We start from the raw sequence: 27,500 nt of genomic DNA, 5'->3' as shown, positions 1-27,500 counted from the left end.
TATCTGCGTGCCGGCGTGTCCGTTCATGAGGATACATATCAAAAATCAACTGCCTTGCTGCTTCCAGTGAGGAGCGGGACATCTTGTGTGATTTTATGTCACTAATTTCATTTCATTTCATTTTCATTTCATCACTTTATTGTCCCGGAATCGCTGGAAAATGCGGGTCGCTTCCTCCCAGTGGAAAGCTAGGAGCAACAGAGTCGCGCTACCCAGGTGTCTGCGTGTGTAGATGTATTCAGCCACCTGCACTTATGGCAGGATGACCAAGGTCTTTTACGTGCCATTGTGGTGACACGGGGGTGGGACATGGCTTCCGTCTCTGGGTCTGCACATAAAGTTGACCCGTGTCCGTCACTATAGTTACTATGTAAAATATCAATAAGTTCCCAATAAATTCATCATTAAATTCATCAATAAATTCATCAATAAATTCATCAATTAAGTCATTAATAAATTCCAAATTAATTCATCAATAAATTCCCAAAAGATCCATAAAAAAATTCAAACACAATCATCAATAAAGTCATTAATACATTCCCAATTAATTCCCAAATCTGCAAAGAATTCAGCGAGGCAATTGATTTTTTCTATGTGTCCAAGTGAAGAGCTGGACAGATCTGAGATGATGACCCGAACCGCTAACATGGGAAGGACTGTGCCTTTAACCCCCCCTCCCCACCCCCTGTGAGATGTATAACCTGCAACATGAACATGGATCCTTTCCACTTGCAATACGATATGTCTTTAGGCTTAGAGAGATATCACGTTCTCTCCTGTTATTGAACCTTATTTCCTGGCCTATTTTTTCTCTCTCTCTCCCGTTCTGTTCTGCTATTTTTACAGTCACGTAGGTTTCATTCTGTTGGGTCAAACCATGTTTTCTATACACAAAATACTGTAGCTTGCGTATTTGTTTTGTCTTTCTTACGGGAATGATATATTTGTTCTGTCCTTTTAACAAAGTCGACCGTTATTGAAGCAATTTAATGACCTTCTCGTTGTTTAATACACGGCCATTACTCAGACAGCTTGATCATGAACCAGTCCAACGGTGAGCTTGTCGGGACATAGGCACGATGTTTTCAACGATTTTACGTTCAGTGTTGGCGGTAGAGCACCTGACGTAGACGGAGATCGCGAATTGGATGTCCTTGCTCTTCAAGAATAGCTACGGGTACCGGGTATCACTTTTTAGAGGTACCTAATGAGTTAAGATTAGATAAGAAAACTTCAATGTCCATTTTCATTTTACATAAACATGGACATTTTTCTTTTGGCACCACATCGCATTTCTGATGACACACGATCATAAAGCATCATCGAACATAAGTACACTTCTAAGATAAGTACACTACTAAGAACGAAACGTTTCACAACTATCCCGCTGTCCCCTACTTCACTTTTCCTCCGGTGCCCTCCCTTGAACTGCCTTGCCCTTATTGTATATTAGAATCCCAACGGTGCAAAGAACATAGCCCCCCTCCCCCCCCCCCCCCACCCACTGCCCCCTTCACGTCAATCACAAATGGAGGTCTACTGCGTTTCAGAAGGAGTTGTTTCTCAAATATTTCAAGACATTGTAGTGACTGCGTAACAGCATGAGGTCAATATATTTCAGTATTTAAAAAAAGTGAATGCTCTAAATCTAAGCAGTTTTATTTCCCTATAGAGCGTGCTCTCGACAAGACGACAATAAGTTTGACTAGATTTGATTTTTGTTCTTCGTATTCTTTACCGCGCAGAGTACGATTTATCGCGACGCACTAGTACCCAGAAGGCACAAACATATCACAGCTGTTCCCAGGGCTTCATTTCAGCTGCAGGCTATTTTTAGCATTCAGCCTTTCCCCACAGCAGAGATAACGCAGCATCTAGAAGCTCTCTCAGGGCTATGCACTGAGAAAGCCAATCTCCCAGAATAGCGTGGAAGCAGTTGGGTATAACATGCAAGCGAGCTTAACGGTGTGCTGGCTGCAGCTGTTGGTAGCCAAACTATTCCCTCTGCTGGGCTATTTTTAACTCACGATAAAACACAAGCTAGGAACAGCCGTGATATATAATGGGATTGTACGGATTAACGTATCCTCATTTTCTAACAAACCACGATACAGTTTACTGACCTCGATGTGTTTTCTTGTCCACATTACTTTCTAAATAGAATTGAACACATTTTGAACACATTTTTGAAAAAGTTTTGAACATTTTGTGACATTGTACATATTTCTGCTAGCAACAGTAGCACCACGTCATGTCCACTAGTGTTCACATAATACACACATATTGTTCACAAGTGTTCATTTACACACTATGTGTTTACTATGTGTTCCTCTTTTGCTGGTAGAAATATGTCACAAAGTGTTCAAAACTTGTGAAATGTGTTAAAAATGTGTTTAATTCTGTTTAGTGTGTCCTTACTAAACAGTATACGATTTAGTGCATTGCGCTTCTATCGATATGTAACAAATACACAATGGGATTTAAAAGATAAACGCGTCCTAATTTGCAACAAGACCACACCATGGTCGACTTATCTCAATTTGTTTGTTTCCATATTACTTACCACGCATTAGATGATTTCGTGCAATACTGCTTTGGAACTAAGTAGTTACTACTACGCAGAAAGGGATTAAAAGAATGGACACATTTTCAATTCTGAAAAGACCACAATACGCTCGACTGAACTCGCTTTTATTGTTTTCCCCGGATCACTTACCGCGCAGTATACGACTTAGAGCAATGCTCTGACACAAGTACAGTTGTACCCCTCAATGCTCTGACACAAGTACAGTTGTACCCCTCAATGCTCTGACACAAGTACAGTTGTACCCCTCCCTTTATAACCTCCAATAATCTAAGAAAAACGGTCCTAGAACACATCCTAATTCTCTAAAAGGCCACAATTCGGTTTGACTCCGGCCATCGGATAACTTATCACGCAGTAATGCACTAGGACCAAGTGGCCACAAACACACACAATGGGATGAAAAAGATAGACATATCTTCATTCTCTAAAAGACCACCATACGGTTGACTAAGTTCGACCCCCCCCCCCCCCTAACATGACTTATCACGCAGCAATGACCTGGAACCAAGTTGCCACAAACACAGAAAATGGGGTTAAAAGCATCGACATATCCTCATTCTCTAAAAGACCACAATACGGTCGACTGAACTCGACCACCCCCTCCCCCCCTCACCCCCCAACATATGACTTTACAACGCAGCAATACCCTAGTCCCAAGTAGCCACAAACACACAAAATGGGATTAAAAGGGTAGAAAGATCCCCACCCACAAGGGAGTCCAGCCGAGACAGTTCATTTTTGGTGTGTCAGATGATGCTGTACGAGCGACTGAGTGTCGTTCGCTTGGTTTGATTGCCGAGAGTCTGCCGGGAGCTGAATCGCTCTAGCGGGGCCTATAGATTTAAAATTCATTACTTCTCGTGTGTTGTAAAATATAGTACGCTGCTTTGCGCTTGTGGCACGGGACGAATGAACGGCGAGCAACCCCATACGTTTGTTTTGAAAGAGTTCAGGCAGTGATGGAATTACTGACATGAAATTCTAAGAGCGGAACTTGTAAGTCTCGGGTCGAATAGACCCAGTTCAGGCGAGTTTGACCGACGTGAACCGAGCATGGGCGAGCTGGGTCGAGTAGCTTTCACAGAGCTATATCTCTGTGGTAGCTTTAGGTCTAGCATGACCGATTAGGCCAGTGCCCCGTTCCTCGGCGGAGAGACTTGGCGAGAGACGCGAGTGGGGCGAGGAAGTGGGTTTTCTTTGGGGAACGCGAGGATTTGGTTAGAGTAGGCGAGCATGCCTTTGAGGTGCTCGCTATGCGAGAATACAAAATGGCGGTTGCAAAGCTGCCCATTAGATCGGCTGTTTATCGCCAAGTGCAGATGACTTTGTCGGTATCAACTAATCTTGTTTAATTCTAGCCGGGCTATCCCCCAAATCGTTTCATAATATACACCCCCGCTGTCCTGCAAAGCGAGAGGCTCGCCGCGAAAATGTTTGCCTCCACGAAACTGGTGTCAGATTGCACTTAGTTTGGCCGAGTAAGACCCAGTTTGGACGTGAAAGATCAAGTCTTCTATGGCGGGAAAACTATGGTACCATGACATGGACAAAAAAGAAAAAGATAGAAAGAAGACAAGAAGGTAAAATCAAGAGTGAAAAGAAAAACGTAAGAAGAGATAAAGGGAAAAAAATACATAAAAAGTAAAAACACCCACCTACGTTTGGAATCTAATTGCTGACGTAAAAGCATGATATTTATTTAGAAATCGAGATGCAAGTTAAATGGTGCATGGTTTCATAATAGCCATTTCGACACGACACGGTAAATAGTACAGCAGCCTCTGACAGAAATCGAGATGCAAGTTAAATGGTGCATGGTTTCATAATAGCCATTTCGACACGACACGGTAAATAGTACAGCAGCCTCTGACAGAGAAACAGCACGATCGTTCAGTGAATGTAAATGAATGCTTTTATTCACAGTTTCTTCCTTAGGCTGCGTATTAGCTCATAGTACAAGGTACACACCTTAACGCACAATTATGATGAAATATTTAAAACAAAAAGATCAGAACGGTCGTAATAGACAGTCTTCTACGAACCTTCGGACATTAATTTTTGTTTTACACATTTGGATTCTTTGGCATTTTGAACATAAACAAAACATATGGGGGGAAATGAACATAGAGAATACTAGTGGGCTTGCCCTCGCACACAAACACACGCCTCCCTCCCCTCAACCAACCCCCCTCCCCCCCCCCCCCCCCGACACACACAGCACCCTGGTATCTGAAATATAAAAATAGGGCTAAAGTGTCGTTCCAACATTTTTTGGATTTATTTATACAAGAACAATATTCTGTCAAAAAACGCTGGAGTAAAAAGAACGACCCTATTGATCCCGAAGAACAACCAGCATCGGTTAGCCCGGAATGTATCCCTCCGGAACCCCGCGGTTAAGCACACACCACACGATCGGATGTTTAAGCGCGCAACACACGATACCGTTTTTCTTCTCCCCTCGAGGCTGTTCCGATGTGGGAGCGATAGACTCAGAGGGGCAATTCATCACAGACAGGCTAATAGCCGTGGCATAATTATCGGGTTTCTCAATCACACGACACAGGGTTATGGCATCCCCCAGTGCACGATCAAAGTCAGAACGGTGCGAACGTGCTTGACTCAGGTCACTTTATGTTGCCGTTGTCTGTGACCCACAGTGCGGTGTAGTTTGGTAGTTAACACCTTGGTTTAAGCGTGTTTATTCAAATTTCTCATACACACGTTTCAAACAATAACAACATTAAGAACGTTAACAAGCAGATTGCTTATGGACACGTTCTTGAAATTATAATCAATACACATTCAGATAGCAAAACATGGCGAACAAGTGATAGCTTCAACACTTATCTTGATAATCTTTAATTATATTTTATACAAATAGGGTAAAGAGAGAGACAGGGAGAGAGAGAGAGAGAGAGAGAGAGAGAGAGAGAGAGAGAGAGAGAGAGAGAGAGTGGGAGAGAGAGAGAGAGAGAGAGAGAGGGAGAGAGAGAATGCCTGGCTACATCAATTGCACAGTTAATATAATATCAGCCGAAGCGATTAGTTAACATAACATAGTCTTGTACAACAGAGAATATTTTCGTGTTCAAAGATATAGTTAAATCAGTATTTCCAAACAAGAGTGTTTTGCAGTCTAGAACGTGTGTTGGCAGACTATTGAATAAAATGGTTCTATGTTCTTTAAATTTTGGACAGTGTAACAAGAAATGTTCAGAATCTTCCGGGCATGCTCCACACGTACATTCTAAATTATCAGAGAGGTGTCGGTTAACTAAGTCTTGTTGCAAATCGCTCATGTTTAATCTCAATCTGCTGTGAAGTACCTGTCCCTGTCGGTTGCCTAAATAGTAATACTGTGGAACAACAACATCTCCATCGGTCAAATACCTTTTAAATTCACCAACTGACTGCGTTTGTTGTATATTTTCTGGAAGATTATTCCACAAAGCTGTCGTTGAAGGAAAAAATGAAGATTTATATAACTCACTTCTGCACAATGGAAACTTGCGTTCAAGAGGGCGTCGTCTGTGGTAAGGATTTACATCGGAAACCAGGACCGGCAGTTTGGAATATAAATATTCTGGGGTTAAACGATTTACAATTTTATAATACAGCAAAAGTTTATGACGACGTCGCCTTTCTTTCAGGGGCACAAAACCCGATTCGTTATACAGTTTTTGGTGGCTTGTGCCACGTACTGCACCTACAATGATTCGGATTGCATCGAGATGCAATGTCTCCAACTCGTCTGCCAAACACTGTGTACAGTTATCCCAGATAACGTCCGCATAATCAAACAATGGTAACATAAAGGATTTATATATAACTTCAAGTGATTTTCTGTTTAAACGATGCTTGAATAAACCAAAACACGCAATTGACTTTCTACATTTAGCAATTAGACTTTTTATGTGGGAATCCCATTTACAATTACCTTGTAGAATGACGCCAAGGTGCTTGTGATTTTCAACATCAACTAAGTGTGCATCTTCGAAATACAATGGTGGAAGTAACACATTTTGTTGCCTACAAATGTCCAACAATTCTGTATTTTGACAATTAAAAGTGACTTTCCATTTAGAAGCCCATGTGCGAATTTTATCCAAATCAGAATTCAAAATCTCTGCTCGTACATCATCGTTATCTAAACTTAAATACATACTCGTATCGTCTGCAAAGAGTTTCAACACTGATTCAAGACCAACACCAATATCGTTAATATAAATGAGAAATAAAAGAGGTCCTAAGACAGAACCTTGAGGGACACCAGCAGAAGGGGTAGCATAACTTGATTTGGTTCCTTTCAGTACTACTGCTTGCTAACACCTTGATACAATTCATGCTTTTCTCTCTGTTTTTTTTTTAAATTTCTTGTGATTTTCTCTTTTAATATTTTGTCGTCGTCCTGGAATTTTGGCGTGACTCGATTCTTGACGATTATGATGTTTTGGGCTTTAGACTAAGTAAATCATTCTCCATGAGAAATATGGACAATACATGATTTTAACATTCTTTTATCTTTCTATCCATACCCGGTACAAATATGGACACTATTTCCTAACACAAACACTCAGTTTTAGCCTTCTACTGAAAAGCTGTCTGAAATAAGTTTCGCGAAAATTCTAGGACGACGTCGATTTGTATATTTCTTGTATGCACTTCTGTTGATTTGGGCGAAGGGACAACTATTTGTTGATGGTCAAACACTAAATGCTTGAAAGAAATACTGTAAGGGACAAGGAATTCTACAATCTTTCACCTGTATCCCCATCTCCCCATGTTCGTTAACGCTTCAACAATAATTTTGTCTGTTTGCCAGATAAGAAAACTGTTGGTTTAATACTAAATATGCAATATAAATGCTGCAAGGGACAAGCCCCATCACCGCCTTCCTATTCTATTTCACAGGCAAAATACTATGTCGCATCCGTGGCATAATTATTGCACCTCTCAATCACACTACACGGGGTTATGGCTCCTCACATGCACAGTGACATTCAGTACAGCGGGCACGTGCACTATGTTATCGTTCTGTGTGACCCGCTAGGCAGTGCGGCGCAGTCAGTTAAACACTACCTCTGCAGTTCTTTGGATTTGCGAGAAGAAACAAGCATCCGTTGATAGCGGGTTACTACACTAAATACTCGAAAGACATACTCCCGAAGACAAAAGATACAAACACCTTCCCCCTCCCCCCCTCCTCCACTCCCATTGTTAGCATTTTTGGAATAATTAAACCTTCAAAAGGATTTTGCAGTCGGCGAAGATTTTACAATTTTACAAATCGAAAAAAAGCGTATTGAATTGACGATATTATGAGCATCTGTGGGTAGGAAGCTGTAAGCTGTCTTCCATCTTAGAATTTTTGCATTGACGATATTATGAGCATCTGTGGGTAGGAAGCTGTAAGCTGTCTTCCATCTTAGAATTTTTGCATTGACGATATTATGAGCATCTGTGGGTAGGAAGCTGTAAGCTGTCTTCCATCTTAGAATTTTTGCATTGACGATATTATGAGCATCTGTGGGTAGGAAGCTGTAAGCTGTCTTCCATCTTAGAATTTTTGCATTGACGATATTATGAGCATCTGTGGGTAGGAAGCTGTAAGCTGTCTTCCATCTTAGAATTTTTGCATTGACGATATTATGAGCATCTGTGGGTAGGAAGCTGTAAGCTGTCTTCCATCTTAGAATTTTTGCATTGACGATATTATGAGCATCTGTGGGTAGGAAGCTGTAAGCTGTCTTCCATCTTAGAATTTTTGCATTGACGATATTATGAGCATCTGTGGGTAGGAAGCTGTAAGCTGTCTTCCATCTTAGAATTTTTGCATTGACGATATTATGAGCATCTGTGGGTAGGAAGCTGTAAGCTGTCTTCCATCTTAGAATTTTTGCATTGACGATATTATGAGCATCTGTGGGTAGGAAGCTGTAAGCTGTCTTCCATCTTAGAATTTTTGCATTGACGATATTATGAGCATCTGTGGGTAGGAAGCTGTAAGCTGTCTTCCATCTTAGAATTTTTGCATTGACGATATTATGAGCATCTGTGGGTAGGAAGCTGTAAGCTGTCTTCCATCTTAGAATTTTTGCATTGACGATATTATGAGCATCTGTGGGTAGGAAGCTGTAAGCTGTCTTCCATCTTAGAATTTTTGCATTGACGATATTATGAGCATCTGTGGGTAGGAAGCTGTAAGCTGTCTTCCATCTTAGAATTTTTGCATTGACGATATTATGAGCATCTGTGGGTAGGAAGCTGTAAGCTGTCTTCCATCTTAGAATTTTTGCATTGACGATATTATGAGCATCTGTGGGTAGGAAGCTGTAAGCTGTCTTCCATCTTAGAATTTTTGCATTGACGATATTATGAGCATCTGTGGGTAGGAAGCTGTAAGCTGTCTTCCATCTTAGAATTTTTGCATTGACGATATTATGAGCATCTGTGGGTAGGAAGCTGTAAGCTGTCTTCCATCTTAGAATTTTTGCATTGACGATATTATGAGCATCTGTGGGTAGGAAGCTGTAAGCTGTCTTCCATCTTAGAATTTTTGCATTGACGATATTATGAGCATCTGTGGGTAGGAAGCTGTAAGCTGTCTTCCATCTTAGAATTTTTGCATTGACGATATTATGAGCATCTGTGGGTAGGAAGCTGTAAGCTGTCTTCCATCTTAGAATTTTTGCATTGACGATATTATGAGCATCTGTGGGTAGGAAGCTGTAAGCTGTCTTCCATCTTAGAATTTTTGCATTGACGATATTATGAGCATCTGTGGGTAGGAAGCAGCAAGCAGTCTTAACGAACAGTGCAAACTTTCTTCGATTAAAGGCATTGTAAGGGAAAGTCGCCAATCCGGGAACAGTCGGCCAACTTGGAACACCTCAATATGCGATCAACGGGGAACAATTCATGAACAATTGTTTTGCAGAAATGTCTAGTGACATTCCTTGATATTATTCCAGCAAAAAAAAATGACTACCGCGGCAAAACAAAAAAAATGGTACGTTTTTTAAACTTTTCTTCCTTCTTCTTCTTATTTCTACCGTCTACAATTCGTATTATTACTCTTTATCTTGGAACAGTGTTCCAGCTTTGCCGCATTCTGTTCCATCTTACCCTCATCAAACTATAAACAGAACACTGCTGCTTTATTCACGTATTCAATTCTCTTTTCGGTTTTGTTGTGTTTTTCCTTTCTATAAGTTTTATTGAATGATTGATTGATTTGTTTGACAGTATTATGAGACCCGAACGGCGGTGGTTACCAGAAGAAATGGGCTGCGCTTTGTCGGCAGTGAAACACGGAGATATGGGTTTGCGTTGCGCATCAAGAGCATATGGTGTTACTGTCACAACTCTTACAAGTCATTTAGAAGGAAATAAGCAAATTTGCAAAAGAAGAAGTAAAGTTCACAGGAAGACCTTCTTCATTAACACCAGAGATAGAACAAGAACTAATCAATAGCATTCTTGAAGCTGAAATAAATTTGCCAACGTCACCCCCATCGTTGTTTTGTACACTGTACATGGAGATTCTGACGATGCGTTCTATCCCGGGGGAAAGCACTTGGTACTGCTTCATGTGTGGCACCAACTCCCATGAGAACATGATACAGTGCCAGAGGTGCACACAGTGGGCACACGAGGACTACGCTGACAGCAGCGGACTAAAGGACTTCGAAATCTGTACTTAGCAATTTTTGTGTGTCTGCAAAATCAGTTCTTAAATCTGTTCTTAGTTATTTGCTCTGAGACTTTATGCGTAATGATTTTTACATTTAGTCAATTGGGCAGGTAGCCCTTTTATATCTATTTGTCAACAGAAGAGGGGTACAAATGAAGCTGCGAAATGTCGTGGTACTGCTTCATGTGTGGCACCAACTCCCCTGAGGATATGTTATAATGCCAGAAGTGCACACAGTAATCACACGATGACTGCGCTGACAGTAGAAGACAAAGGACATTGTCTGCGAAATCGGTTCTTTGCCTATTTTTTCCTTTTTTTTTAAGGTTTTGTTTTTCAGTCCTTTTTAGACCTAGCCCTTATTTATCTTTTTGTTTTACATTCAAGGCTTAAATTGTTATCCGATTTGTTATTTCCTTGGTAAAAATCTAAATATGATGTTGAAAAAAGACATTTACATAAAATGGCTTAATCAAAATGTTATGACGTATTTATTTATCTTGTGTGTGTGGCAATGTGTGCTTGTTTCTGTGTGAATGAGAGTGTGTGGGTGTATATGTGTGTGTGTGAGACACAGACAGAGCTAGAAAGAGAGTCAGGGTGTGTTTGTATGTGTTCCGAGTTTGACAACACAGTGTTCCACTTTACACACCCATGCGTCCAACCTGGAACAAATGCAGACATTTTTATTATGATCAGTCTGATGAGTTGCGTGACTTTTATTTTATTTTATGTGGTTCGTTTATTTACTGATAGAGTCTAGTATGTGATAATATAAAGAACGCTTTGCAATATCCATTTTTTGTCTGGTACGGCTGTTTTTCCTTAACTGTTCCAGGTTTAGCGACTTTCCCCTAGTAGGTCTTAAATCTTCGGACTTGTGTTATGAAACTTTCAAATCACCAAGTAACTGTTAAGTACAATTTCAGTTACATAAGAACTTACTCTATTGAACGGATTTTGGGAGCCACAATCCAACAGTATGTTGCCCTTGAACAAGGTGCATGATACGAAAACCTGCGTCACGCGTCTACGGCCATACTGAGCATCTCGAGCTCCGCGTGGGGCTGATGGGGTCTATGTCGACCAAAAGAGTGCGGGATTCCCTGTAGGTGGATTTCCTGTAGGGGGATTCCCTGTATACAGGGAATCCCAGAGGGTGGAGTTTTTGAATAAAACTTGCGAACCATACTCGAATTTTTAAGAAATGTCAAAAAAGATCGAAAAACATCAAATTCTACCGATGTCGCTAAGCATCACGTGACTTTCAGCGATATCAGCGAAACGCTACAAAAACTACACACCCTATGGTATCCCTGTATACAGGGAATCCACCTACAGGAACTCCACCTACAGGGAATCCCACTCTTTTGGTCGACATAGACCCCATCAGCCCAAGTGAGACCTAGCCACAGCCCAGAGGAAAGTCAATCCCTTTTCCTGTAGCAGGGTGAAGGCCCCTCCACTCGTATCAAAGACTTCCTTCCTCTGGCGGCAATAGCACTGCGCGTCTTAATTGCTGTTTGCTGAAGGAATGGTCAACACTGTTCACGCTATCAAGGCAGGGCTTGTCAGGGGGTCTATGATTGTAAGGGGATAGTAGCCGAGGGAATGTCGTACAGTTTATAAGGTTCGGTTGCCGGGCGCATTTGCCAAGTGGATAAGATGCCGGCCTCCCAAGCGGAAGGTCGTGGGTTCGAATCCCGGCCGCGCCTGGCAGGATAAATGTGGAGATTTTATGTTCCGATCTCCCAGGTCAAACTTATGTGCAGACCTGCTGGGGCCTTATCTCCGTTTGTGTGTGCACGCAAGTACAAAACCAAGTGCGCACGGAAAAGATCCTGTAATCCATGTCAAAGTTCGGTGGGTTATACAAACACGACAATACCAATCGTAAAGCGGCGTATGTCTGCCTAAATGGCGGGAATAAAAACGGACATACACTCAAAAACCGCACGTGGGAGTTTCAGCCCATGGAAGAAGAAGAAGAAGAAGAAGAAGAAGAAGAAGAAGAAGAAGAAGAAGAAGAAGAAGAAGAAGAAGAAGAAGAAGAAGAAGAAGAAGAAGAAGAAGAAGAAGAAAAGGTTCTGTTGTATAGACCCTATCGGTATTCCAAGCTCTCGTAATCTCTCGCAAACTTCAGAGCATAGCAAAGCATGCGGTACAGCGATCTCGTGCGAGCTGCACAAGCCAAGGTTCGAAGTTCTCGCGATGTTCAAAGCATAACAAAGAGCGTGTCTCACGAGAGCTGCTCAGATACCGAAAAGGTCTAATGTTTCTTCGGGTTGGGCACCACAAGTCACATTAAAGCGAAATTTGAAGTGCTTGTCGCAGACATGTTGTTGTGATGGAGGATTTGTGCAGTTGGACGTTGATTCGCGTTGTGGTGTCACATAATGCTCACTACTCTCAAAGTCTGTCCGGTTTCTATGGGTTGTGAAAGAGTAAATACTCTTGCTTTCATTGAGACAAGCTTTCCACACGTGTTCCTTGTCCACGTGTTTCAGACACACCCCTCGCTAGTGACCCGCCTATTTTGTCACGTGGGGAAGTTTGCATCAATAAAGCAAGAGTATGCGCACTCTTTCAAACCCCATACAATACCGAGAGAGTTATTTCTGAACATTGTCTGTTGTTAAAATCCGTTCAACCAAAGCGAGTATGCTCGATCACGCAGACAGATATGTTTTTGTTTGTTTGTTTGCTCATAAATGGAACATGCATATTCTAAACATTGTATGCAGATAAGCACGGGAGACATTCGGAAACCTTAATTCTTGAATAACAAATATTTCAAGTAGCGACTATCGCCTTAAGCCAGTCACAGCACAAGGGCAGTACGGAAGCCTATTACTCTATCGATAGATATCGTCTGCGCGTTAGCAGCGGTCATTTCTGATCGTGTGTGAATATTTGTACAAACAGAATTAAGATTTCGTACAGCTATCCAGGTTTCCCAATTGCTTCGTTTCCGGGCGATTTATGTGGAGCACGTGATGCGCACGAAAAATATTGGTGGTCTAGAAGTGTCGTCTGCGCAATGATCGCGGCGGCTTTCTTGACCGCCAAGGACGACCGCGCACGTTGTGAGACGTCATTCGTTAGACCTCAATTGCCGTCATTCATGCAGACTCCGAGAAAATCGCATCTTATGAATGTACTCAGCAATGCTCATGGGTTTACTCAGCAGTGGCTAGGGCTCAATTACACCCGGAAAAGCTATTTCGTTATGACTCAGAAGAAGTCATGGACATAATTATCTGTTTTACTCTCTGGCGTAGTAAAAATGGATATTATGTTGCGAAGTAGTATCAATTCAATGCATTGCCACATATTTGTTCAAAGTACATTCTATTTCGAATAAGCAATCATATTGACCACATGTAAACGAGTCGGGCTCAAAATCACAAATCGTGCTAGTAGGCTTTACATGAAATGATGCCGTTGAACATACAAACAAATCTCCACTGCCAGGATGCTTCTTGTGCAGAAAGGGAGTTTGCTTCTTGAATTGATTAATCAAAAGCCACTAGCAAAAGCCTTGCCAGATCTGAAATCGTGACGCGAATCTTTGACACGGAAAACATGTGCGTGTAGTATAGTTACCCAATGCTGGCAAGACAAATGGTACCAAGAAACAATCACATGCACGGTCTTTGCCTCATGGCTGAACAAGTGGTCTGAATATCCCAGTACTTTAACGGCTATTTTTGAAAGATGTACACAGATTTCGCTATTGTTCCCTTTCAAACAAAATGTCAATGGATATCATAGACTGTAACAGTAATTAGAAGGTGGGAGGGTCTGCCCGAATATTAATCATAGTTTTGTTCCGCTTCGGTGCGCGCAGTCCATCCATACTTGCGAGAGTAATTAAAGGGATGCTTTGATTTCTCTGTATAACTTAAAGATACATGTGCATTCCTCCTCGTGCGTGCAATCGTGTGTGTGTGTGTGTGTGTGTGTGTGTGTGTGTGTGTGTGTGTGTGTGTGTGTGCGTGCGTGCGTGCGTGCGTGCGTGCGTGCGTGCGTGTGTGTGTGTGTGTGTGTGTGTGTGTGCGCGAGAGGGAGCGTGGGAGCGTGCGTGCTAGCGTGCGTGTGTGTGTATGTGTGTGTGTGTGTGTGTGTGTGTGTGTGTGTGTGTGTGTGTGTGTGTGTTTGTTTATTTGTTTGTTTGTTCGTTTATTTGTTTATTTGTTTATTTACCTATTTATTTATTTATTTATTTATTTATATGTTCAGCGCACTCCAAGAGTGACACCAGTACTTACTGACAATTATTATTATTATTATAATGATTACGAATACGAGTGGGGGGAGGGGAGGTCGAAGTACAGTTTTCTTTTTATCATAATGAATAAGAAACTCTTGTAGTTTGAGCTCTTGCTACATTAAGATGGTTACGTAGTCAGTGACGAAACCGTATGAAAGTCCGTCTGTGAGTATTTGTAATCTCAATCATATCCTGTCACGCTCTAGTTGTTGACTCCCAGCTGGGTTTTGATGATAATCATTGTCTGGGATCAGATTCATGTTGTACGATTGAGATTGCCGAGATTTCTGGAAAGGCACGACCGGATTAGTGTTTTGAGCACGCGCCTGCCAAAGAGGAAGTCCAATATTATGATCCCAACGCGGGGGGTATACAAATCTCTGATTTTTCCGAGGGCGCTCAAGTATACTAGCGGAAAATAATTAGCTGATTATGATTAGTGACAGGCGTGGGAAGAACATGGACATCGCCCTCATAAAGCCACCGTAAAATAATTAACGATGTTCGGAAATAACTCTGTCGGGTTTGTGTGGGTTGTGAAAGAGTGAGTACCCTTGTTTTTCCGGGGACAAATAACTGACACGTGGTTCTTGCACACGTGCTTGAGACAGCCCCCTAGCCAGTGACTGGCCCATACTGTCACGTGACGTTTTTGTCCCAGAAAACGCAAAAGTTATTTCCTGAATGGGTCCAGTGAGATCTATATTACCCTTCGACAGAAAGTCTAATGGACTACATTCACTTTCAACCTTATCAAAGATGGTTGCAAATTGCAATTTTTGGGGTGGTTCTGCTGCTCAGCCTCTATCGACGTGGGTAACAAACCGGGTTCGGTCAGGGATTTATTTTTCCGTCAACTTTGTGCAGACTCTCATCGGTGTCCTGCTTTGGCGCCTACCACTCGAAAACGACCACATATCCAAAACAAGTCGCGAAAGGAGAAATTACTACATTTAGTCAAGCTGTGGAACTCACAGAATGAAACTGAACGTAGTCCGCCGCTAGTGCAAAAGGCAGTGAAAGTGACGAGCCTGTTTGGCGCGGTAGCGGTTGCGCTGTGCCTCATAGCACGCTTTACTGTACCTCTCTTCGTTTTAAGTTTCTGAGCGTGTTTTTAATCCAAACATATCATATCTGTATGTTTTTGGAATCAGGAACCGACAAGGAATAAGATGAAAGTGTTTTTAAATCGATTTCGGAAATTTAGTTTTGATCATAATTTTTATATTTTTAATTTTCAGAGCTTGTTTTTAATCCAAATATAACATATTTATATGTTTTTGGAATCAGAACATAATAAAGAATAAGATGAACGTAAATTTGGATCGTTTTATAACAATATATTTTTTTTACAATTTTCAGATTTTTAATGACCAAAGTCATTAATTAATTTTTAAGCCACCAAGCTGAAATGCAATACCGAAGTCCGGCCTTCGTCGAAGATTGCTTGGCCAAAATTTCAATCAATTTGATTGAAAAATGAGGGTGTGACAGTGCCGCCTCAACTTTTACAAAAAGCCGGATATGACGTCATCAAAGACATTTATCGAAAAAAAGAAAAAAACGTCCGGGGATATCATTCCCAGGAACTCTCATGTAAAATTTCATAAAGATCGGTCTAGTAGTTTAGTCTGAATCGCTCTACACACACACACAGACAGACACACACACACACACACACACACACACACACACACACACACACACACACACACACACACACACACACACATATACACCACACCCTCGTCTCGATTCCCCCCTCTACGTTAAAACATTTAGTCAAAACTTGACTAAATGTAATGACCACACCAAAGGATCCCCGAGATTATTTTTCTCTGTTATTCACTTTGCCATAACTACCTCCTGCCTATAGCGACCACGTTTGGTCCTTCCCTTGGGCGGTCGCTATAGACAGCTTTAACTGTATTATAGTAGTAATTGTTGTTGTTGTTGTCGTCGCCATGGTCGTTGTCATAGCAGCGGCAGTGTCACGTGCTCCTGGCTACAGCGCTGAAAGTCCACAAAATGGGGCACTGGCCTTTGGCTAGTACTTCTCATAATTTACTAGCCAGAGAGCAAATGTTTGTATTTTTACTCGCCAAACCAACCATTTGTTTCAGCAACTTTACTCGCATTTGGCGAGTAGATTTACATTTCTACTCGCCATTTACATGTCTCTACTCGCCATGGCGAGTAAAATACTCGCCACTTTCAGGCCTGGGCTACATGCAGTACTTACCGATGCGGGAGGGGCTTGCGGGGCGGAGTGGCGCATGGCTCGTGATAACTCCTTCAGTAGCCGCAAAAACCTCTCCGACTCTTCGTCCCGCGACCCTTCAGACGGCCACAGCGAGCTGCACAACACAATAGAACCATTCATCAATCAATCAATCAATCAATGACGCTTATATCGCGCATATTCCGTGGGTACAGTTCTAGGCGCTCTGCAGTGATGCCGTGTGAGATGAAATTTTATACGGCCAGTAGATTGCAGCCATTTCGGCGCATATTTACCTTTCACGGCCTATTATTCCAAGTCACACGGGTATAGGTAGACAATTATTAACTGTGCCTAAGCAATTTTGCCAGGAAAGACCCTTTTGTCAATCGTGGGATCTTTAACGTGCACACCCAATGTAGTGTACACGGGGGGGGGGGGGGGGGGGGGGGGGGGGTTCGGACACCGAAGAGAGTCTGCACACAAAGTTGACTCTGAAATAAATTTCCGCCGAACCTGGGATCGAACTCACGCTGACAGCGGCCAACTGAATACAAATCCAGCGCGCTACCAACTGAGCTATATCCCCCGCCCCGTCATGTTGTACAGTTTCACAACATTCATGTTGTTAAATTCCAAAGAATTCATGTTGTACAATTTTGAAGAATTCCTGTTGTCATGTTTTGAAGAATTCATGTTGTACGGTTACAAAATTCATTTTGTTAAATTTCAAAGAATTCATGTTGTCAAGTTTCGAAGAATTCATGTTTGGAAGTTTCAAAGACTTTATGTTGTAAAGTCTCAAAAAATATATGTTGTAAAGTCTAAAAACATCTATGTAAAGTTTTAAAGAATTCATGTTAGGAAGTTTCAAAGAATTCATGTTAGGAAGTTTCAAAGAGTTTATGTTGTAAAGTCGCAAAATATTAATGTTGTAATGTTTCGAAAAATTCATGTTGTACAGTTACAAAATTCATTTTGTTAAATTTCAAAGAATTCATGTTGTACAGTTTCGAAGAATTCATGTTGGGAAGTTTCGAAGAATTCATGTTGGGAAGTTTCAAAGACTTTATGTTGTAAAGTCTCAAAAAATATATGTTGTAAAGTTTCAAAAAATCTATGTTGTAAAGTTTCAAAGAATTGATGTTGTGCAGTTTCAAAGAGTTCATGTTGATAAGTTTTAAAGAATTCATGTTGTACAGTTTCTAAGAATTCATGCTGTAACGTTAAAAAAAAATATGTTGTAAAGTTTCACGGAATTCATGTTGTAAAGTTTCTAAGAATTCATGTTGTAAAGTTTCAAAGAATTCATGCTGTAAAGTTTCAAAGAGTTTACGTTGTGAAGTTGAATTTCTAAGAATTCGGGTTCTAAAGTTTCAAAGAATTCATGTTGTAAAGTTTCACGGAATTCATGTTGTAAAGTTTCTAAGAATTCATGTTTTAAAGTGTCAAAGAATTCATGCTGTAAACTTTCTAAGAATTCATGTTGTAAAGTTTCAAAGAATTCATGTTGTAAAGTTTCAAAGAGTTTACGTTGTGAAGCTTCAAAGAATTTATTTGTTATAGTTTCGAAGAAATGTGTTGTACCGTTTAACAGAGTTTAAGTTGAACAGTTTCAAAGAATTGATGAACTTATATTTACATTTTGCAGTTGCACATTTTCAAAGAAACTTATTGTGGGCAGTTTACAAAGTTTTGCTGTAAAGTTTCAACGCATTTATGGCGTAAGATGTCAAAGCATTTCTGTTGTAAAGTATCAAATGATTTATGTCGTAAAGTATCTAACAATTATTAAGTACAGTCTGAATGAATTTACGCTGTAAAATTTTCGACACATAGTTGCAGAAAAAACGTATCTTAATTTATGTTGTAAAATGGCAAAGTATGCGTGCTGCATAGTCTCAAAATAACATTGGTGTAAGAATTTATGTTTATGAAAACGTTTGTGTTGTCAAGTTTCAAAGAATTGTATGTGTTGAAAAGTTTCAAGAATGCATATTGTACAGTTAAAAAAATGCATAGTGTAAAGCTTCAAAGAATCTAAATTGTAAAGGTTCGAAAATGTATGTTGCACAGTTTCAAAGAATTGTGTTAATGGAAAATGTAAAGAATTCCTGCTTTTTATATAGTTTTACTGTTTCTAAGAATGCATTTTGTCAAGTCTCAGATCTGCCAAGGCTAACAAGAGAAATCAGGGTCTTATAAAGGAAGGATTCTTAAATTGGGGGGTCTTAAAAAAGGTTTCCATTGTATGTAGGAGGCAGGCAATTAGCGTTAGTGCAGGCTCTGCCCCTTCAAAGTTTCAGTCCTTCTCCGTAAACCAGAGAACAGTTTCCTCACCACCTCATAGTTGTTCAGGCTTTCACACGAGGCCGTGCCTCACACACACACACACACACACACACACACACACACACACACACACACACACACACACACACACACACACACACACACACACACATCCCCCCCCCACACACACACACACACAACAGTCTGGATGCTTTCTGTGCAAATTGTGATTTATGAATTAATTTATGAATAGGCCATTTGTTTAAATCTGTACAATTAATTCTTATAACAATTGAAACTATGTACAAGAAGCAGCCAGGTTTCAACATGTCCCGGGGGGGGGGGGGGGGTCTTTTATTGTGTAAATGCCTGGTCAGAAGTAAGATGGTGAGTTTGTATAAACAGTTGTTTTATTCAGTTGCATAAATACAAAGCTGTACTTGAATGTTATACTAAAGGAGCACAACAAGATAAACTTATAAATGTGCTCTTAGAAACAAACGAGTAATGTGGCGGACGATATTGTAAATGCATGATATTTAAACAAATGAAAACAAGAACAACGACAACGAGAACTATTGCAACAGTGGTACAGGAAACTCACACACACAACACACACACACACACACACAGAGGACAATCAGATACAGGGAGAGAGAGAGAGAGTTGGTGAGAGATGGTGAGTTGAATCCTTTACTCTGGAAGGGCTGTACCTTTCTAACCCCCCCCCCCCTCCACCCCACCACTGGGAGGGCTGACGGGAACATCTCGCATTCTCCTGTCGTTGCCAGCTTCATTGTCATTCTGACAGACGGAGCAAAACTTGTGGCGTCCAGTGACTTGCGAGTGCAGCAAGTTTGTGTTGCTAAGGTTAGAGAACGAAATCTTACCGGGGTGTTGATTTGCTGGAACTGTGCAAGAGAGTGCAACCAGTGCACATGCACTCACATCTGTCGTGTTAACAACACAAACATTTGTGTGTGTGTGTGTGTGTGTGTGTTGGTCTTTGTGTTTGTTTTTGTCCACTGCTGTGATTTTTGTGTGTGTCTCTGTGTTTTTTCTGGTCAGACAAAATCACCGCATTCCTTGTCTTCACAGTTCTTGTCTTGTAGAAAAGAAACCGCTCTTCCGGGAAATCGGACAGGCTGAGCATCAGAGATTAGTTGTCCAAAGATAGCAACGAACTTTCTCATTTTAGGCTTTGAAGAACAAAGACATGGACACTTTTCCAGCAGACGTCATAAACGCATTTAGCAGAATTGGTCTTTCTGACCGTATTACAGTTTGGATAAACCGCCTGTGTTTTCTTTTTGTTAAAGTCTTTTTGTTAAGGTCTTTTTGTTAAGGTCTTTTTGTTAAGGTCTTTTTGTTAAGGTCTTTTTGTTAAGGTCTTTTTGTTAAGGTCTTTTTGTTAAGGTCTTTTTGTTAAGGTCTTTTTGTTAAGGTCTTTTTGTTAAGGTCTTTTTGTTAAGGTCTTTTTGTTAAGGTCTTTTTGTTAAGGTCTTTTTGTTAAGGTCTTTTTGTTAAGGTCTTTTTGTTAAGGTCTTTTTGTTAAGGTCTTTTTGTTAAGGTCTTTTTGTTAAGGTCTTTTTGTTAAGGTCTTTTTGTTAAGGTCTTTTTGTTAAGGTCTTTTTGTTAAGGTCTTTTTGTTAAAGTCTTTTTGTTAAGGTCTTTTTGTTAAGGTCTTTTTGTTAAGGTCTTTTTGTTAAGGTCTTTTTGTTAAGGTCTTTTTGTTAAGGTCTTTTTGTTAAAGGCATAGTAAGAAAATAGTCATTGTTGAGACGTTTACTGCGGAATTCAAACTTAAGAAGTTTAAATGACATTTGTTATGCTGTAAGTTGTACATATATTACTTTAGATATTTTTTTGTTATCATGGGTTTTATAAATTTTCTTCTCTTCTTCTTTTATAATTATTAATTAATGACCTATATGTGCTGATGACCAATTTAATTTCCTTTGTTGGATCAATAAAATGTTATGAGTTATGAGTTATGAGTTAGACTTACCTCGCACTTACAATGATTTGCTCGAAACTATAATAACTATGTCAGTTAGTTAAATAAATTTGAATAGGCCAACTCTTTAGTGTCACAAGTCCCGACTGTAAATTACAATCTGCACAGGTGAGCATGCATTCGTCGAGGAAAGCAAAAACCGTGTTTAATTAAGAAAGTCAAATTTGTAATGTAGCTAATGCGTACCCTTGGCATGCTGTTCAGGAAACAAACACAATTGCCGTTTAAGAATATTCAACGTCTTAAAAGACTATAATATAGTATACCTAACACAGCATTCTACATTTGAATGATGGAACGTTTGAGCACTTAATCCAAGGCTTTTATTCGTTTGGTGTTATCTTTCCTATAAACCGACAGCAGTAGCTCTTGGTTTGAAAAACATTTTTTATTCGGAAATACAGGGTGACATGTATAATACGATATGAACATGTGTTACCACACAACAAGCTAAGCTTATATACTAAGTGTGGTTATAAATATGTACATCTAGAAAGGAATTGTTATTTAATGTTATGTCAAGGTCAGAAAATCGCTTATACCCTTATTAGAAATAAAAGACAAAGAATATAAAAAAGGAACAAATACAACAAAAGAATCAGAGGAGGTAACGGAGGACGGAAAGGGATTTGACTTTAAATTACAACAATATAGTAGTAGCTCTTAATGCAACTCAAACGAAAGACACCGCGGTGTCGAGAAATCCAAGTTTCCAAAGATAACTTAAACACAGCCGTTATAAAGTTGAATAACGGAGCTCTCAAACACTAATCATTTTTACAAAATTACTTTTAACAAATATGACACTGTACAGTACGCAAAGAACACCCAGGCTGTTCATTTTTGGTATGTGAACAAGTGGAGGGATGGTATTATTCTTTTGGGAAAAACCCAACTGAGCAAGATCTGTGTTGCTGAGAAGGGGGTACACCCACACACAAAACTTTCAACCCTATACACGACGAAGCCAGGCTGCTTGATTTAACCAAGTACAGGGAATTTTTTCAATCCTGTGTTAATAAATACTACCAAAAAACAAACACACAAAAAACATGGATAGAGCTTTGTTGGTGAACATATTTATTAAAACTTCCACACATTACGAAGCCAGGCTGTTCATTAGTATCATATGAAAAAGAAGAAAGACATTGTCATCCTTCGTTAAAAACACAAACAAACAAAACAACACCTTTTGTAGGTGGATAAGGTCGTTTACCCTATTAGGAAGGAATGTCTGTACCTTTAAAACGGGACAAAAAAACACAGTGACATTGTTTGGCTTGTTCTATATTGTATCCGTTGACCTGGAGTCAATGTGTCTTCGCTCCAACGTTGCCCCAGCAATACAAAGAGTCAAGGCGGGTTCGTTGCCTTTCTTTGTATTGTCTGTATCGACACCACACAACACGCTGACCGACATAAGATGACGTGATGGGGAGGGGGGAGGTTGGGATAGGAACAGAGAGGGGGAGAGAGAGAGAGAGAGAGAGAGAGAGAGAGACAGAGAGACAGAGAGACAGAGAGACAGAGAGAGAGAGAGAGGGAGGGAGAGAGAGAGGAGAGGGAGACAGAGTGTCACGATCGGGTGACAGAGACCAAGAAAGTGTCACTCAGTGGAGTGCCTGTTCTTGGTCGATTATGATAGAAAGCGCCTGTACGTGATATTGGGCTACAGCAGAGTTTGCTGACAGTGCTCAATGAACACGGAGGGTTTGCTGCGCACGAGTTTTACAGTGGAGGTTTCTGCTGTCATAGGGCTGACGGTTTTTCGCTGACAGCGCACACGGGATTTTCAGGGATTGAGTTTCTCGTGTCTTTTTTCTGCTTGGGGAGGCAGAATTGTGTATAGCTGGACTGGTTTTTGTGACAAGGTCAGTCACGTGTTATTGGCTAGGTTGTCTGAGAGGCACAAGGACGGCGCACTTGACACCCAGCGGCAGAAGGGGAAGGATCTAATACACAGTTTCTAGAGTATGATGGTTTTTCACCGAGTATTATATTCGGCACTCTAAGGGAACTTCCACCAATTATTTCTTCTCTCTGCCACGTATTTTGCTGAGGACAAGTCGTCAACTTTCCTTCGTCGGCGATGGCTTTCGCATAAGGATTCGACAAGGGGTTCTGGACGTTTTTGGTCACTGTTGACGAACAGAGGCTGTTCCAGGGAGGAAGCGGATTTTTGCTTCCATGAGAGTACAATCATAGGCTTTTGAGGTAATAAATCATTATTTAACGCTGTTGATGAGTCTGTGTTTGTGGAATGAAATACTCTCTGTTGTTCTTTCCAGGTTAGCGCATAATTTACTCTCTGTGACGCTAAAATACTAATCTGTATATGGTTTTTGCAGATAGGGAGAGAAGGACGGAAAATGACTGTTTTGTTGTTGTAAAAAAGTCCGTTTTGTGCAGGCCCACGTGCTCGATGAGATATTTAAAGATGACATGTTTTAAGGTGGTGGGTGAGGGGTAGCTGACATGTTTAGTGCACCGATGCTTTCTGTTTGCAGCCTTCGGTTCGTGTTCCTGTAACTGCTGCACGGCTGCCTTTGGCGGGACACTGCTAGCCGCAGACGTTGGAGCTGGGACCTGAGGAAGCTACGCTAACCGGCTAACCAGCAAACCGGCTAACCAGCAAACCGGCTAACCAGCAGACCGGCTAACCAGCGAACCGGCTAACCAGCAACCCGGCTAACCAGCATACCGGCTAACCAGCATACAGAAAGAAAGCTAAGTGCACCGTGTCTTACGCACCCCGTTGACCACCGTTGTCTTTTTCTTATCTGTGATTTCATTGGAGTAGTGACAACGTGGGGTGTGTGACCCCTGCATGAACTAGAGCTTTTGAACAGAACATTCTCATTTTGACTGTATTTACACGGGTTCAGCGTGTTACTATAATTTTCTATATACTACTGGCATTTTGTCAGTGACCACGGGTTTTTTACGTGTTGAGAACGTAAAAGGAACATATTTTGAGTGAAGGCTCGAGGGAGGTGGAGAGTTTATACATAAACAGGCGTCTGAAACTTATACTTTTGTTGACTCTATTTAATTGTATGCCTGCGAGAGTGGATCGTGGTGTGGTTAGTTAATTAGTAGTAATTAACCGGTTCATAATCACCTTAAGTGATATATTGAAACGTGACACATGGGGGCCAAGCCGGGATTTACTCAGTTAATTTCCAACTGATAAAGACCCACCAATTAAGGATAACTAAGAGCAGATAATCTCGTCAGTGCTCGACCTATTTTCTGCTTGGTGCTACCCTTTTTTGTATAGTTTTGATCATATACCACACCTTAAGCGATTCACATCTTGCAGGAAATGTAAATTGTAATTTGTGAGTTATTGTATGCGCTAACTGTGATTACTTCCCTTTCCTTTGTTTGTGAATCTTTGTTGTTGTACGTTCAGAGTTTTCCGTTGCAGAGAGCTGAGCGGGGTTAGCGGATTTGTTATTCGTTTTACTCAGTTTTCTCTACATTGTTGTTTCGCATTCTGTAACAGGTTATATTTCTATAGTCTTGTTTTACTTGGATTTTTCTCCATATTTTGACTTTGTTGGAATTTTGGGGGGGAAGGGTCCGAGGACTTCTGTCCTAACCAAGGCTGTGGGAGACACTCTGTTTCACCGCAAAAAGCAGCCGATAAAGTAGGTCACGGCTGTGGGAAACACTTTGTTTCACCGCAAAAAAGCAGCCATAAAGTAGGCCACGCGTTTTGTTCTACACCGTTTGGATTTTTCTTCTGCATTTTCCGGTTGCTGGATTTTTGTATCCATTTCATCACCGCGTGTTCTAGCTATAGCTGCGTTAGACTTACTTTGGTAATAAAGCTTTGCTAAAACTAACCATGGCCACAGGGGGATCTCCGACGAGGAGAATAACTTTCGAGACTCCTGGTAGTGAGCAACCGACTGAGCGAGACGCACGCGTTAGAGCCCGAAGCGTTCTAAAACGCTTAGAAGTAGAACGGAAGGAAGAATTTGAGCGACTGACAAGAAAAGAAGAACGTGACAGACAGGACAAGAAGGACGAACTTGACAGACAAGAAAGAGAACGACAGGCCGAACGACAGGCAGAACGAGACAGACAGGAAAGGAAAGACGAACGTGACAGACAAGAACGGAAAGAGAAAGACGAACGTGACCGACAGGATAAGAAAGACGAGCTTGAGAGACAGGAACGACAGGCCGAACTTGACAGACAAGAAAGGGAACGACAGGCAGAACGTGACAGACAGGACAAACAGGCCGAACGCGATCACCAGCTAGAGCTAGCTAGGCTACAGGCCGAGAAGGGTACGCTTACTCAGGCTAGCGCGCCGACGTTTGTTGCCGACCGTACGAGACTGCCGACGTTCGACGATGACAAGGACGAGCTCGACGACTTTTTACGCCGGTTTGAGCGCATTGCATCTGACCAGAAGTGGGAAGAGGCCACGTGGGCTAGCCGCCTTAGCACCTGCTTAAAGGGACGCGCATTGCAGCTCTACAACGCTTTGGATGACGACGAGGCGAGAGACTATCAGGCACTAAAGAAGGCGTTACTCCAGCGCTTCAACCTGACTGCGGAAGCCTACAGACGACGTCTGCGTAACAGCAAGAGACTGAGCGGCGAGCTGAGTCATCAGTTTGTGGCACGCCTTAATCTCTACCTGCGGCGCTGGGTGGAGATGGCCGAAAAGGACTGGACCGTCAACGACCTTGCCGACCTCATTGTCATGGAGCAACTGATGTCCAGCCTGCGACCTGAGGTGGTGACCTTCGTGCAGGAACACCAGCCAAAGACTACTCAGGAGGCAGCCGACTGGATCAGAGTACACGAGGACGCCCAGGCGATCTCCGGCAAATCTTCAGGCTCACGGCCGGGAAAATCGGGAAATTCGGGTTCTTCAGGACCCAAGGACGGGAAGGACGATCAGGGACACAAAGGATCAGGTTCCAGAACTGACATCCAGTGTTACTACTGCAACAAGCGGGGCCACGTGAAGAAGGACTGCCACAAGAGACAGGCTGACCAGAAGGGCGTACACTTTGTTGGCAGCGAGGAGTTAAGGGACGTCACGAGCTCATGCACAATTCCACAACTCTGCGTTCCGTGCTCCAGGAAACATTTCCAGCCCCACTGCAACGTTTACGTTAACGGAGTGAAGGGCGAAGGTCTGCGGGACACAGGAGCAGACATGATAGTGGTTCGGGCGAGTCTAGTTCCAGCTATGGCCTACACAGGAGACAGCATCAGGGTGAGAATGGCCGAGGCATCTCACGCTTACGACTTGAACACGGCAGTGATCAAGGTCGTAACACCGTTGTTCACGGGGACCATTGTGGCCGTCGTCATGGACGATCCTCCATGCGACCTGCTCATCGGAAACCGGGTTCAGTTTGTGGACGGCGTCACCAGGGAGGTTCCCGTTTATCGGTCTCCCGACGTCATTTCAGTGCTCACGCGGGCACAGGCGGAGCGAGAGGACAAACCTCTCAAACCCCTACCTGCTGCACGAGCTGCCCTGGGGAACGTGACCCCCGCGCTTCTCGCGAAGGCTCAGGCATCTGATCCGACATTAGCTACTCCTCGGGAGCACGCGAAGTCGGGGAAGGTGAAGCTGAGCGGGAAGCATGGGAGGTCAAGGTTCCTCAGGGACAAGAAGTTGCTCTACCGGGAGTTCAGCAACCAAGAAGGTACATTCAAACAGGTTGTCGTGCCTCGCGAGTTTCGCGAGGGTGTCATGGCAACGGCACACGACTCGATTCTGGGAGGTCATCTTGGCACCAAGAAGACCACGGATCGTGTCTGGCGCCACTTTTACTGGCCAGGCATCTGCACGGATGTCCGACGTTTCTGTGCGTCCTGCGATAAGTGCCAGAAGGTGGTTGCCAAAGGAAGGGTGAGGAAGGTCCCCTTAGAGAAGATGCCGCTCATCGACGAACCCTTTCGTCGGGTGGCAGTGGACATCATCGGGCCCATCTTGCCTGCGTCTGAGGACGGAAACAGATACATTTTGACCATGGTGGACTACGCTACTCGATACCCAGAGGCGATCCCTCTGAAATCGATTGAAGCCACGCGAGTAGCTGAGGCTCTGGTTACTATGTGGTCCCGGCTGGGAATTCCATCAGAGGTACTCACCGACAGAGGCACGCAGTTCACGGGAGGAGTGATGGCGGAGGCAGCACGACTGCTATCACTGGAGCAGCACTTCACCACTCCTTACCATGCTCAGTGCAACGGACTGGTGGAGAGGTTCAATGGCACCTTGAAGACCATGCTGAGGAAACTAGCTCAGGAGAAACCACGCACGTGGGACAGGTACATCCCAGCATTGCTTTTTGCATACCGCGAGGTTCCTCAGGAGAGCTTGGGTTTTTCCCCATTTGAGTTGTTGTACGGCAGACAGGTACGCGGTCCCAT

General features: G+C 42.2%; 1 protein-coding gene across 1 annotated transcript in view; it reads right to left on the bottom strand.

The window, feature by feature from the left end:
* The window catches only part of LOC138971791 (elevenin-like), a 92,736-nt gene that overhangs the window by 3,504 nt on the left and 61,732 nt on the right, over nt 1–27,500 (bottom strand). The window contains exon 4 of the mRNA XM_070344606.1: nt 16,799–16,913. Within this exon, the coding sequence (XP_070200707.1) occupies nt 16,799–16,913 (115 nt within the window). The remainder of the gene's footprint in view (nt 1–16,798; nt 16,914–27,500) is intronic.

The sequence above is a fragment of the Littorina saxatilis genome, linkage group LG7, assembly GCF_037325665.1.
Source record: "Littorina saxatilis isolate snail1 linkage group LG7, US_GU_Lsax_2.0, whole genome shotgun sequence".
Taxonomy (NCBI): Eukaryota; Metazoa; Mollusca; class Gastropoda; order Littorinimorpha; family Littorinidae; genus Littorina; species Littorina saxatilis.
This window is presented reverse-complemented; position numbering and strand designations above follow the sequence as displayed.